We start from the raw sequence: 15225 nt of genomic DNA, 5'->3' as shown, positions 1-15225 counted from the left end.
TCTCTGGTTGTTGTGTGTGTGTACGTGCATAAAATTGGCCACCCACTTAGAACTGAAAACAAAAAGAGTTCATGTTCAACTCTGTCTCTTTATTGCACTCTCTTTCCCTCTTTTTTTCATGTAGTTTTCTCTGTGCTGGCTTTTTTTCAACTCCTCATTTGTTTTCCTCTATACTCAATCTCACAAGCTCTGCGTGTTTAAAATGCTAATTATCATCACTAACTCTTACCACGCTGTGGTACAAACCAACAGAGCAGTGGTAGTTGGATCTTCTGTCAGTGCCTAGTATGTATTAGATATTACATATGCATGTGGTTGCTTAAAGAAACTCTTTTGTTTAAGAAAATAGCAAAAGAATTCAGAAGGTGGCTGAGGACACACACACGCATACACACACACCCGCATACTGTATAAACCCCTGCACACACTGATCTTGGATCTTTTTCAATGGTTGTGATGTTAGATTTATTAAAGTGTCAATCAACTGTAATGCTCATATAACAAATGTGTTGAGCTGGGTAGCATTTAAAGCAACACACAGACACTTAAAGAGCAAAAATGTCTCATCAGTAGTAATGCCTCCTTTTTTTCTTGGTGAATATATGTGGTCAAATGACATTCCTTGCATTTTATAAAATTTGGGAATATGTTTGTGTGTGTCCTCTGTAACAGACTGTAACTCTGCATTTTCTACTTGCTTTTAGTGTTCTTTCGATGGTCAGAAGGCCCTGGTCAAGAAGTATGGCCGTGTATGCGGGTAAGCCAATTAAAAGCAATTGACTCTTCTATTATTATCTATTCGATTATCTATAAATCATTATCTCTTTACGGTCCAAAAGAGAGACATTTTGTTTTTGTGCATCAAACCGCAGTCATTTAGATTTGTAATGAATCAATAACTATAACTATACTTTACAGAATCATAATGAAAGTGCATTTACAGTATAAGAACAAAAATGACCCTAAACATCTTCGAGAAACTAAAAGTGTATCAACCCTAATTGTGCTATTAAGTCATTTGTTTTCTTTTGAACCCACTTAAAATGATTTCTCTCCCTCTTTCCTTGCAGACATCTAATGCTACAATAACCAACAAACTTAGCTTTAGGCGAGTGGCCCATTTTCTCTTAACTGCTCCCTTTCTTAGACCTTAAAAGCTACAGCAGCACATTTTATATAAAGCTTCAGGCTACTGAGCAGAACACGGCACTTCTTTTCATACAGATGGTCTTTCTTCCATCCCTTCTCTTTGCACGTAAACCTTTATTCATTCAGTCATTCATTCATTATCATCTGTCCTCTTTTTCTACTGTTCAAGTTGAATCAAAATATTTATTTGTCCCGCTTTGAAAAGTACCTACCGTTCTAACTTTACATGAACAGTTACGTGACTGTATGCAACACACGTGCCTTTATGCCTCACTTTGGACTCTTTCATAATCAAGAAGTGAGAGCACCTCACAGGGCCTTTAGTGTGTTTTGATTTAGTTCAGGGCAGTGAGATGGGCAGCGAGATTAGCTTGTGTTTGATACCACTGCCTGCTTCGAAGAGATCAAAGAAGCAAAGGAGGCACCAGGCTTCCTGTGTTCAATGTGAGCTGTGTGGAGGAACTAAGAGAGAGAGAGAGAGAGAAAGAGAGAGAGAGGTGGGGGGTGGATTTAGATTTAGTGCCCGGAGCAGAAAAGAGGGCACTAAGTCGGAAATGCAGGGATATATGTCAGGAGACATTACTACAGCTTTCAGTCAGAGTAATCCAACAGGCTGAGAGTGCATTTCAAAATTGAACACTGAAATATGCAGTATATCACAGTAAAGCGCTCGGATCGCCTCGGATGCCGCGGATCGCTTATCAATGTTTAGGAAAACTGAAGTTAACAAAAACATGTCTTTCAAATTTTTTCAGCACTTCAGCAGAACAGCCCGTCTTGTGCTGAATGAAGGTTTTCATTTGCAAGACATTTTCATGTTTAAGTGTCTGGCTGGATGCCAGTGACTGCGCATATTTTTAAAAGGCTTCCTTACCCAGTGTGAAGGCAAGGATTGCCACAAATTACATGTTTAAAGAGATTACTGCCATGGCATTGGTGCTGGACATCTGGCTTCCCAAGAAATTCAGCATCAAATTCAGCAGTTCTCTCAAATCGGGGTTTGTGAACCCTTAGGGGTCTATAGAACATAGATGGTGGGCTCAAAATTGTTAAATGTAGTTACAGTGGTGAAAATCACAAACCACCCATATGATTTTAATCCAAAGCTAAAGTTGGACTATATACTGTATAATGTCGGCTGTAACCTACAGTAGTTCAGAAATACATTATGTATGTATTTATATAATGTTCATGAAGAAATATGAGGGCTGTCCGAGTCAAACTAGGCGTTTTTGATTAATGCACTTATCCCAGTTTTTCACTAGTGCTTAGATACCATTAAGGGTGCTTACAGTAGTATGCCGGAGCGATGATCAACTGCCCATTTCATGTCTGAAACGCTGGCTTCCCACGAACTCCTTTAATGGCCCAAACATGTGAAAATGGCTTGGAGCAAGGTCAGGACTATGCAGGGGATGTGGTAATAACCCCTAGCAGAGTTCCTGTAAGTGGTGTGGTGGGCAGTATGGGGTCATACATTGTCCTGCAAAACCAAAATGTCTTTGGTGATCAATCAGGTAATTTTTCATTAAAGGAAAAGGCCATCAAAGGAGTTCCTGGTAGGCCAGCATTTCAGTAGGTAGTTCGATTATGGCTGCAGCAAATTAAAACCTTTCTACCTTGAATGCTCGGTTTAGTGCATTAGTGTATCAGGGGATTATATAGAGAAATAAAGGTAGTTTTTACTTTCATAACTGTATTCTGTTTTTCTGAACAATCAAAAGTGCCTGTTTGAGTTAATAGCTTCTTGAAAAGATGCTGTGGAGGTCCATGGAACCTGTTTTAAAGTTTAACTACTGTATTTGGCTTATTTTTACTTTTGGGCCCTTTAGATTACAAAAATAACCCATTATATTTTGCTTCAGATCTACTGCCTCTGTAAAGAGCACACACAGAAGCAGCCACATTAACAGGAACACCTGTACTCACTCATGCATTTATTAACCATCCAACCATGTAGCAGTGTAGTATATAAAATCATGGACATACAGGTCAAGATCTTCAGTTAAAGTTCACATCAAACATAAAAATGTGTGAGAAACGTAATCTCATTGACTTAGTGACTGTGGCACGGTTGTTGGTGCCAGAAAGGCTGAGTCTTTGAGAAACTGTGAATCTTATGGGATTTTTACACAAAACAGAGTCTCTAGAGTTTACTCAGAATGCCATGAAGAACAAAAATATCTAGTGAGCTGTAGTTCTGTGGGGAAAAAAAATCTCTTTTTGATGAAAGATGTCTGTCAAGAATACCCACACTAGTGTAAGTTGACAGGAAGGCTATGGTAACTCAGATAACCACTCTTTTCAGCCGTGTTGACTAGAAAGGCACATCCAAGGATTCACTGAACCTGGACAGTTTAGGGTTGAAAAATCACCCATAGACTGGGATTCCAGTTCCTGGCTGGCAGCATCCTGATGTGGTCTTCTGTTTTTGTAGCCCTTGTACCTCAAGTGTTTATATGTTGTATGTTCTGAGATGCTTTTCAGCTCACCATGGTTGTAAGGAGTAATTATATCAGTTAATATATTCTTTCTGAAATACTCAAACCAGCCCATCTGGTAACAACTACCCTGACATAGTTAGAGTCCTTTAGATCACATTTTCCTTATTCTGATATTTAATGTTACCATACTGTAAATTATGAAGCTTGATCTAGAGGTACATATTATGTATTGTTGTTCTGGCAAATAATTGGCTGATTGGGGAAGTTTTTTAGTAAACAGGAAAAATTCTTTCATTTTTGTGAAGCTGCTTTGAGACAATGACCATTGTTAAAAGCGCTATACAAATAAAATTGAATTGAATTGAATTGAGTACAGATGTTTGTTTTGAGGTGGCTGGTGAGTGTACAGGTATGCGCGATTAAACTAGATAGGAATTTGCAAATATTTTCTGTACTGGCAAATGGGCATATAATGCAAATCTTAGGGCAGTTGCTTTGGCAGTCAATAAATGTTTAGGCAAATCATTTGATTTCATGAATTGTTTAGGCAATTGTGTTTGCAAATTAGTCTCTTCATTAAGATATTGTTAAGAGACAGGGCCTTTTAAAGATAGAGCTCCTTTTTCTGAGTGAAGAATGTGTAGTTATGTAAGTACAGAGCTGATTTGGTTTACTTTAAATGTTATTGTCTGAGCAAACATCTAGTAGATGAAAGTAGATAAAATACTTTAGTATTACTTAAATAGGTGTAATAAAGTCCTGTTTGCTTATCGTCTTATCCATACCACGGGGACTAGACGATAATCAGACGATAATATGGACTAGAGCTTTTAAGTTATTCACATTTTCCCTTTAAACTTTTGTTTCCAACATTGGTTAATAACTTTGCTTTGCTAAATGCATTATTTTGTACCGTTGCTATAGAGAATTTATTCTAATTTTTAAAAGGGCTAATAGAAATGAGCTCAACGTTTAGAGGAGAAAAAATACAAGAACATGCCCTTATATGCATACCTTGAGTATATGCTTTATTACAATATAATAAAAAAAAAAAACCAAAGACTGTGAGTTCCATGACTTTGGTTGTGGCGGCCTGTCTCGGGATGGCCTTCATGGGAGCCAGTTTCATTAAAGTGCTTGACGGATTTTGCAAATGCACTTGACAATACACTTCTTGCAAGAACTATTATAGAAAGGCTGACCTCTGTGTCTTAAAATAACAACTATCTGTTGTTTTTGTTGTTGTTACATAATTACCTAATTTCATATGTGTTATTTTATAGTTTTGAAATCCTCAGTATTGTTGTAGAATGTAGAAAATAAATCACTAAACAAAAACAAAGACATTTTTCAAGTGACCCCAAACTTTTGAACGGGTATATATATATATATATATATATATATATATATATATATATATATATATATACACTTATATATATACTACATATATATATACTACATATATATACTACATATATATATATATATATATATATATATATATATAGAGAGAGAGAGAGAGAGACAGAGAAATGCTTGTTTCTGTGTGTGCATAAGAAAGAGCAAAAGAGAGGACATGTGAGTGATTGTCACAAACAGCATTTTGTTTGTCATAAATTAATTTATTCTGCATGTGTGTAAATGCTTATGTGTCTGTGTTGCTCTGTTTATAGTTATTACATGTTCAGACGCCCACTGGTGGTGATAGCTGACCCTGACATGCTCAGACATATTATGGTGAAGGAGTTTAATAAGTTCCCAAACAGAATGGTGAGTGTGATATACTTGCTATTCACACATGCACACACACGCAGGCATAAACGCATACACACGCACGCACACACACAAGCACATGCAGACTTTTGTCATCTGTTTAAAAAGTGAGGCCCTGTAGTAGGCACCAGTATGAGTTTACACAGAAATACACTAGGTGTTTGTAATATAAATAGTTGGTGATGTACTGGTGTTAATGTTTCTAAATTAACACCTGCTCAGTAATAGGAATAATAATTGCCACTTTCACTGAGCTTTATAATTAGATCTACATATGTAAAGCTTTCATACAGGCACCACAGTAGTTGGTAAATATGCAGTAAATAACCATGAATTAAAACAGTTTACCCTTAACCTCACATTAAACTTACTTTAATTGTCTCAGAGCTGATTTAAACAGCTAACTTACTCATGAAAAACTTTGAAAGAGAAATATTTTCACTACCCAGGTTCTTCTGACTGAACTGAAACATTTGTGATGACGCTTTGGATTAATATATAGTGTTGTGACTGAAACCAGGACTATTTCATTTCAGAACAATAAGTGGAATCTTAGTATTCCGGAACATAAGGGACACAGAGTGGTCATAAGACCTAGCATTAGCTCAACAGGTTTTTAGCTAACTAGCTAGCTAACAACATTCTGTGGTAAAGCTGCATCTAACCAAATTGTTAGCTGTGGTAAAATAAGATAGATAATAAAATAAATAATAAGCATATTTTGGGTAAAAAAGAAAAAAGGAATTTACTTCTGCAAAATATCAAGATATTAAAGTACAGTTTAGCCAAATCTGGCTAATTAGATTCATTAACTAGCTTAATAAAGGAATGCTGAATACTGTTGTTTCTTTTGAGTTTCTCAGATTAAATATATTTATTACACAAAGCAGCATCTTGGTAGTAATTTCTACAGGTAGTGTGTGTGTTTCTGTGAGGAAGAATCAATAAATGTATGTGGACAGTGAAACATCAGTGTAAGCAAAGCTGGCACCACAGCACTTTCAACCCCACGTTGCCACTGTGGTCATCACTAATGATCACATGACTTATTTATCAAAGCTAAAGGTCAGGTTTTGAGGTATCCTGGGTCTGGGAGCAGAGCCTTCTGGGTAATGTAAAGATGACAGCAGGAGCAGATCAATACTGAGACCATGTGCCCCACAACGTATGAAACCCCAGTAGTTTATAAATATCTTTATATCTTCATATCATATCTCAGCCTGTGACCTGCAGTGCACTGTGGTGTGGGACCGGTGGTCAGTGCGGTAAGAGTGTGTGTGTAAATTTTACCAAGAAGCTCATGATACACACACCATCTGTGACAGACAGCAGGAGAAAACTCATAAAGCAGATCACCATGGCAGCCCAGAAACAAACATAACATGTTGGCTTCTGTGTGCACAAATAAATACTCGACATTCCCTCACCAGATACACACCCACATTTAGAAAAATGTACTCAGTCCTCTGTAGAGCTGAGCCTGCTCTCGGCTATCTTTATTCTCACTGTGTAAACATGACATGGACGAACAGATGGACAATTGCTTTAATTAACCATATTAAATCAGGCTGTGGAACCACAGCAGTCAAAGTAAATTCAGTTTTAATAATGATAATAATAATAAAAAAAAAAAAAGCTTCAGACAAATCAGCTTCAGATGAATGCTTTCAAAGTCATACAGAACCTTGAAAAATGCTTTCTGTAAAGGACTGAGATCATGCCACTTCTGAATCAACCGCTCCAAAGGCCCCACGGTGGAATATGCAGTCTTTACTAGCACAGGATTGTTACCACTATTGTTCTAACTCATTAGACTAGATCTCATATGACTTTATTTTTCAAAATATCTTTTAATTGTGCAATAATAGATTACAGCAGAAAGACAAAATGTCTGACATTTTTTCTGGGTTTCTCAAATTGGCCGGTGTTTTTCATAATAATCGCTATTCACCACTTCTGTAGTGTATTAGTGATTACCAGAAACAGAAATTCCTTAAAGAAGAGGAAAAGGCCATTTACTCGGAATCTTACTTATAATGAAAGTATGAGGATGTATTTTTGGGAAATCATAAATAATTATAACTGTCGTTCTACTTTATTGTGTAGTATAAATTAAATGAAATTACACAATAACAGCTTTGGTAAGAATATCTTATACCTGTCATATTATAAGGCCAATATTATTATTTTATTTTTTTATTTAATTTGCGGGGATTTCCCCCTGATTTTCCCACTCGTTTTTCCTTTCTCATTCTCATCCATCAAAATGACAGCTACCACCCAGGGAGGGCAACGGCTATCACGTTCTTCTTGCAAGACACGTAACGCCAGCCAATTGCATCTTTTTATCTTTCAACGTTAGACACTCCTAATCAACAAGTGTCACTGTGTTTAATATGAGAGCGCAGGTATGCCATCCCAGCCCCCCTATTGAAAGCACGGCCAATGTGCTCTCCAGACTCCTAGTTATGGTTAACTGTAGCGGCACACAGGAATCAAACTCATGATCTCTGTATGACAGAGCAAACACAATTATGTTACACCACTCGGAAGCCATTGATAATATTTTTTTTTTATATCTGTTTCCACCAATTTGGTCATTTTCCAATTTCTATCCGTCTTCACTAACATTTAGCATCTACCAAAAAGAGAGTGTGAAGCATAGCACATGCTTCTTCCAGGACATATGATACAAGCCACCATGACTTTTTCAGCTGTTGCTCATGCTACATTACAGTTCAGCAAACACATTTAGAGGAAAGTGCTGTCTGCCCTCTTCTGCATACATGAGCTCACAGATGCCAACAGTTGAGTTCAGTCAGTTGAGTTGCTGTGATTGACAACTTTGGTTGGAAAACTGTGTCCAGTTTTGCTCTCTTGGTTGTGCAGTGTCCTAATGATAGAGCTGCTGATTTTCTGTGGCACTACTTGGAAGCGACGTTTCATTATTTTATTAAAATATTTGACATATTTATTGATTTCTACAACTGCCCTTAGTCTTCTACTGTAAATAACTTATAAGGTAATGCATTTTCCTTTGTTTTATAGTTACAGGTTACAGATACTGATTAGTCTGAAAACCACAAAAGCTTACCTTTAATGTGCTGGATATTGACAAACCTGAAGTGATATGATATTCATCATCATATTTGTCTTTCTAATTATTTAGGTAATTGATATGGCTGCAAAGCCGTTGTCAGACAGTCTCATTATGCTACAGGACGAACAGTGGAAACGAGTCCGCAGCATCCTTACACCAACCTTCAGCGCAGCCAAGATGAAAGAGGTAAACTCTCGCACCACTCCAAATCAATTCCGTCACCATTTCGGTTATTAAAATCTGCGATGTGTGAAATCAGATTGAAAAATGTTGATTAATGATACCGTAACTGCAGAAGGGAGTGTATTTACTTAAACATGATCATTGGTTTGGAACAAAAGTGTAGATCATTTCGCCTTTTGAGATACAAAGTAGCTTTAGCGTCAGTCTTTTCATCAGCAATGCTTTGTGTTGACTGTTATGATTTAAACATTGCAAGAAGAGATTAGATTAATACTCAAATGTGCACACACATACACACAAAACACACAGTGGTGATGTCGTATAGTATTGGTTCTTATAAAGTGCTTGATTTGCATTTTGGTTTGCAGAATACTAGTAAGTCTTTTGTAGTGGCTGTGGCAGAATATTCTTATTTAAACTGCTGGTATGAAATTTTAACATAGGATTCTTGTTAGAAGGATATCTGATGATATCTGGTGTAGAGGTATTTGTATAATGACCAATTACATCAATATTTTATTTATTCATTTACTGTTGCTAGGAACTGAACTATAGTAGAAGATACTACCACAATGACTAAATAACTGGCCAACATTTAATAACATTTATTTCAGTGTATGCTTGCTTGACAGTGGCAGATCAGTTCTTTCTGGGACTTAGTCCATGAATTACACATCGCTAATCAAATACAGAGAAAGGACACCAAGTGGCAGCCATAAACTTATTATTGTTCCTTTGCTCAATATGCATTAGACAGTTTTACATCTTCGCTGTGTTTTCCTCCCAGAGCTGTGAATCATAGGTACTCAGATTTTTCTCAAACAGCTTTATTTCTTATAGTTTAAAGTATGAAGAACAACTTAAAGTGTCTAAAAAACAATGAGAGTATGTATAACTTTGTCATTTCATATGTCATTTCTTGATAATATTTTTATTTTTAATATTTTTTGTTTTAAACATTTTGTATTTTCTAGTTGTGGTAATATTTCAGGAATTTGTCAATATTAAACTATAAACAGTACATTTGTAAGTTTGCCTAAAAAGTTCTAAAAGTGTGAAGTGATTCTGAATCAAAATCTGTTTCTTCGATTCAATTCATTAAATCTCCCAAGAAAAGATAGATTAAACTGCATAATCGATTAAATCACACACACCCTAAGTGCAGATGTACAGATATAATGCAGCGTAATCAGCCCTTTGAAAAAAATAAATAAACGCATTTGTGAAGTTTTAAAAATCCACACACAAATACATGGATGTTCATGAAACTCAAGCAGTTTGTAAATGCAGGCTCACCAGTCTGTAAATAAACGGAGTCACAAAATACATTTGTTGATCATGTGGTATTTATATGTGGATTACTGAATGCATTTGTGAATCATGTGACATTTATTTGTGCATCATGGAACTGATCTAACTCTCCAGGTTCTCAGATTTACTCACAGCTTTCAAAAAAACATGCTGTTAAGAGGATTGATAATACTAGGTGTGAATTTGTGTGTGAAGATGATTAGAGTTAGTCATCAGGATAACGTCGTTATTAAAGATGATTTAATCGAACAGTATGGCAGCCTTGGGTAACAACAGCAGATCCAGTACATGCTGTCAGTTCGCCAAGAATAAGAAATGGTCAGAAATAAAAGTCTGAAAGAATGAAAGGAGACAGAAGTAGAGTAAAACAAACATTGACTCAGCTTCAATAAGCCAGTGATTCTCAAAAAAAAAAAAAAAAAGAAATACCTAAGGAAAGATAAAGCTACTGGCTTTGGCCTGGGTTTCTAAATCAAGTCCTGGAAGGCTAGAGTAGAGCACAGTTTGATAATTTTCCTGCCATAACACACCCACTAAACATGGTAATTATCTGGTGAGTTGAATCCTTTTTTTTTAAGTTGGGAAGGAACACAACTGGTCGCAAACACAACTGGAACTCTGGCATAAGCAATTGTAGGTTGACTGCCCAGAAGAGGTTAGAGTGACTTGTGGGGCGGGATAGTTGGGTTCATAAAATGAAAATGCCTGACGTTCATTAGTTATTCTCAAACAAATTACCTCTAAGTTCTCGCTCACTTTCTTGTATGGAGAGACTTATGACCAAAATAAATAGCCACTGTGGTGTTGTGGTTTATAGAAAGGCCTCTCTGATGATTCAGCTTCCTGTAAGAGGGGAGAACAGACTATCTTTGTGCATTTGAACAAAAATATATTTCTTTCCTAATGTGCATGAAATGGTAAACGTACTGACTTGTGATCTATATCAGATAAGGTGGCATTGGACGTTGGTGACATCAAGTGAGAGAAAACCGCAAGCGTCAGTCTCTCGGGCAGAAAGCATGGGAGAGTGAAATCCTGGCCACAGTGTTGCAGTGTCCTAAATATTTAATGACCTCATAAACATCTTTATTGTCAACACCAAACCCGAGTCCGGGCATGCAGAGCATGTTTGTTAACTTAATTACAGCAAACAGAATATTATTTTCATTCTCATGCTGCTTCTAGACCTGACCACGCTTTGTACAACGTGGAACCAGAGCTAACATATTAAAGTTTATAATAATGAAAAGCATTTTAATCTCAACAATATTTTTATTGATTTTAAACAGGGATATAACAGGGTAAACGTGTAATGTTTCAAATGATGAAAAGCATTTTAAATGATGAATATTGAAGTGTATGAGTATCTGATCTTTGTTTGGGGTTATTTTTCAAAACGTAGAATCAGTACTTGACCATACCATACATCATAGACTACTTTTTATTATTATTTCAAACAGCAAAAGAACAATTAAATAAAAAATTTAAATGTTTTTTTATTTAAATATTGACAGAATGTGCTAGGTTTGACCTACAATTATCATATTATTATATTAATAATAATAAAATTAATAATGAGCAATAATTTTTTTCTTTGCTGTTATTGTTTTGGTTTTTTGTCCTCATAGTTTATTGACAAGGTTTGTACTGTAAATATGCACATCTAATAAAGCCGGGATATTCTTCTCGAATGAAGGAGTTGCCGCCATGTTGCTTCCATGTTGCAGATGTGCTATTTTTACACACAATACATGGTTGCAGTGTTATTGTTCAACCTCATGGCCTTTGACGTATTCAAAGATGTCTTGCATCCTGTATTGATTTTCATTAGTTGTGTGGAAGTCGCAGGAAGAGACAGAGGACGCTGGTCCTGTCATCCTCCATCAGCTTCTCTAGTCTTCTTCATTTGCCTTCAAAACCAGCACAGATTTGATCTGATGCACACATCCTGTTCCATCACACGCGCATACACATGGCCATAGGATAGTAATTATTTTCTGGTCATTATGTTTTATTTAGGATTTTGTTTTAAATTGATAATAAATATTTAAATCTGCCCGAGTCTCTTAGGGTATACCATCTAAAAAGACAGGTCATCTCTCTACAGCTGTGTGTTGCAGAGGGAATCACATTATGCATCTCAGAGCAATGTCAAAAAGACTACATGGAGTGTTTAAAACATCCATTGTACTGTTACATTTCACAAGTAGCAAATGAGCATTATATGACCTTATGCACAGCAACCGCATTCTCTCTGCTCACTTTTACCACCATGTTGTAAGTATTGCAACAGTAAACCTGTAATTAAAGCCACTCAGGCAAGTTAAAACGAAGGGGAAAAAAATACTAGCTACCAGAAAGGTATATCGCTGAAGTCAGTAATGCTCAGTAGTTTGTATTCCAGTAACATTAGAGTTGAATAGTTCAAAATGATGTTTTTGTGCCCCTCTCTCAGAACGACTCTCTGACATTTGAAACACATAAAAGCTGTTAAACTACATTGTAACTAGTCCACGGTTCACTGAACCAAAGTACGTGTTTTGTGTCTGCATGTTGATTATCTGTAATAAGGCATTTATGACTATGAGGGAACGTGGGTGGGGGGAAATTAGTATTCGGAAACTTTATTTTTTCCCTTTTTAACACACACTGTATTTCCAGTGCTTATAATGCTCTCTAGAATACAATATAATTACAGTGTTGATACAATATTGTATCTTTAAATAATAAATATCAAGTTTATCATTTATGATCATAAAGTTTATTTTATTTTTATTTATTATCAAAAATAAAAAATTTATCTTTCATGGTGAAGGTTAAAGAGGTTTCTAAAGTTCTCAGCGACACAAATGAAAAAAACTTTAGAGCCGTAGTAAAGACCTTGAATGGTACCCTAAATACAATTTGTTTAATAGTATAGAAAGTTAACGGACAGCATTCTCTCAGACTAATTATAAGGATGGTAGAAGAAAAGCCAGAAGTCAGTCAAAAAAAATTCTTTGCACTCTTGTGGAATAAAAGATAAGGTAAATAAAACAGAACAATAATTCAGCAATGCTAAATGCAGTTCATAACTTTTGGAGAACAAATGGTTGTGCATATGTTCCAATAGAACACCATAAAAGACCATAACACCATACTCACAGTGAAGCACGGTGATGGCAGCCTCATCTCATTGGATTGTTGTTTTGCAAACATGGTGCATTCTCTGTCATTAAGGGGAACATAAATGGCGAGAAGTAATGGGACATTTGAGTAAATTAATCTCATAATCAAAGATATGGAATCTGGGCAGAGAATAAATTTGTGCAAGACAACAATCCTAAACATACAAGAAAAATAACTCAAGAAGGCCTTACATGACTTAGACAAGCTCTTGACTTAAATCTCATTGCACTTTTTGAAATTGTGTGTCCAACAAAAGCACTAGTATAACCTTAATAAATTGAAGATAATTTCCAAAAGAAATGGTCCTACGTTCACCCATGGTGCTGCACAAGGCTAATTACTGTACTTAGCTGGAATTGCCCACAGTGGCCTTGCAACAGCATACTAATGTATACATTACATTATATCTTCCTTTCATTTTTGTTTATGCAGAATACATTGTGTATGTACAGTACAGTACCAGTGGATATACATGTATACAGCAGGAATATTTAATTTCAAAGTAGTAGTGTTTTTCTTAACCTGTCTGTATGTTTTTTCCCTTGTTCATTTCAAATCCATGTTCTTTAAAGAATACCACTGTCATGGCTTATTATAGTTTTTAGGCAGCCTTCCCCTTTAGGATACTGACCTTAGGCTAAAACCTTTAAGCCTATTGGCTTAATACAGCTCTGAATACAGCATTCATCATAATACAAATTTTATATTTATGAAAGAGTTTTTATTTTGTTCCTTTTGTTTTTTCAATGATAAAAAAAGGAGAGGAGAAATGTTCTGCTTCAGGTAAATATATCTGGCCAGCTGATAGGCACAGGATGCTGTGAGATACAGTAAGGTAGCAAGGGTTCTGTAGAAGATTAGGTTGAGGGCAAAAATATCATATTATAAAAGTTCTGTGGTTTTCTAAATTAAGTCTAGAATTAAGTTTTTAATAATAATGCATTAACGTGTTCAAACAGAATGAAACTTTATCTTTAAATCAACTGCTTAGAATACGTTTTAAAACAAATTAAAAATTCGGAAAAAAATGTATTGTGAAACTTGTGATATCAAATTCAAATAAAAAAAACCCCAGAAATTAATCAAAAAATATCTCAGAAAAGGGTATCTATTATCTATTGTATATTGCCTAGCCATTGTTAGGATATTAGTATGGCTCAGGTCAGCCTGCACTTTCTCCACTCAGGATTTGTCAGCTGGTCTTGCTTCAGTGCACCATCAAGTCTCTCCCTCTTTTCCCTTTGTCCATTCTTTTTTCTTTTCTCTTTTTTGTTATTGCTGCTTGCACCCTCATCTCTCTCCTTCTGAGTGAGCAGGATCAATAGGCAGGTCTGGTGTAAGATGGAGGCTTATCACAGTGTCAGTCATTGGCATCTGAGCGGAAAGCTACAGTGCTGAGGAATAGGAGGGGGGGGGGGTGTCTGAGTTGGAGAGATCACCAGGACTACTGCTCAGGATAGTGTGACATTTCTCTAGTGCACTGTCTGTACTCACTGACTAAAAAAGACAGTTTTATAGTGCCTTCCATACAGTATGTGTTTGCCCCTTAAACGTATTATAATGTTAAATATATTTAATTGGTGAAGGGACTGGGGACGGTTCCACTTTTCCACGTAAACTGTCCTGACCTTGGCTGATGCTGACAGCCGTTCTTGGAGGACTTATGACTGTAGTTGATTGATAGATTAGGACTGGTGTTTTCTGAAGTCTACCTGAGCCTCCAATAACAAACTAACTTAAACACATCTCCTCGTACTACTACTCCTCCTACTGAACTTCCAGTCTCACACAGTATGATGCAGATCAAACTCTGCTATCCGTTACCACCCAAATGAGGATGAGTTCCCTGTTGAGTCTGGTTCCTCTCAAGGTTTCTTCCTAATGCTATATCAGGGAGTTTTTCCTTGCCACTCTCGGATTTCTCATCAGGGACAGTCTTATCATTTTGATTTATACACATTCACAATTCATACAAACTTAAATAATTCTTTTGATTGTATAAAGCTGCTTTGCGACAATGTCAATTGTTTAAAAAAAAGCGCTATACAAATAAAATTTAATTGAAATTGAATTGAAATTATTAATATAAATCTA

The 15225-nt window shown here is 36.1% G+C and overlaps 1 protein-coding gene across 1 annotated transcript in view; it reads left to right on the top strand.

The window, feature by feature from the left end:
* The window catches only part of tbxas1 (thromboxane A synthase 1 (platelet)), a 73302-nt gene that overhangs the window by 25775 nt on the left and 32302 nt on the right, over positions 1 to 15225 (top strand). Inside the window, exons 4-6 of the mRNA XM_053500280.1 lie at positions 705 to 757; positions 5270 to 5366; positions 8539 to 8655. Of these exons, the coding sequence (XP_053356255.1) occupies positions 705 to 757; positions 5270 to 5366; positions 8539 to 8655 (267 nt within the window). The remainder of the gene's footprint in view (positions 1 to 704; positions 758 to 5269; positions 5367 to 8538; positions 8656 to 15225) is intronic.

This window comes from Clarias gariepinus, chromosome 7, assembly GCF_024256425.1.
Source record: "Clarias gariepinus isolate MV-2021 ecotype Netherlands chromosome 7, CGAR_prim_01v2, whole genome shotgun sequence".
Lineage (NCBI taxonomy): Eukaryota > Metazoa > Chordata > Actinopteri > Siluriformes > Clariidae > Clarias > Clarias gariepinus.
This window is presented reverse-complemented; position numbering and strand designations above follow the sequence as displayed.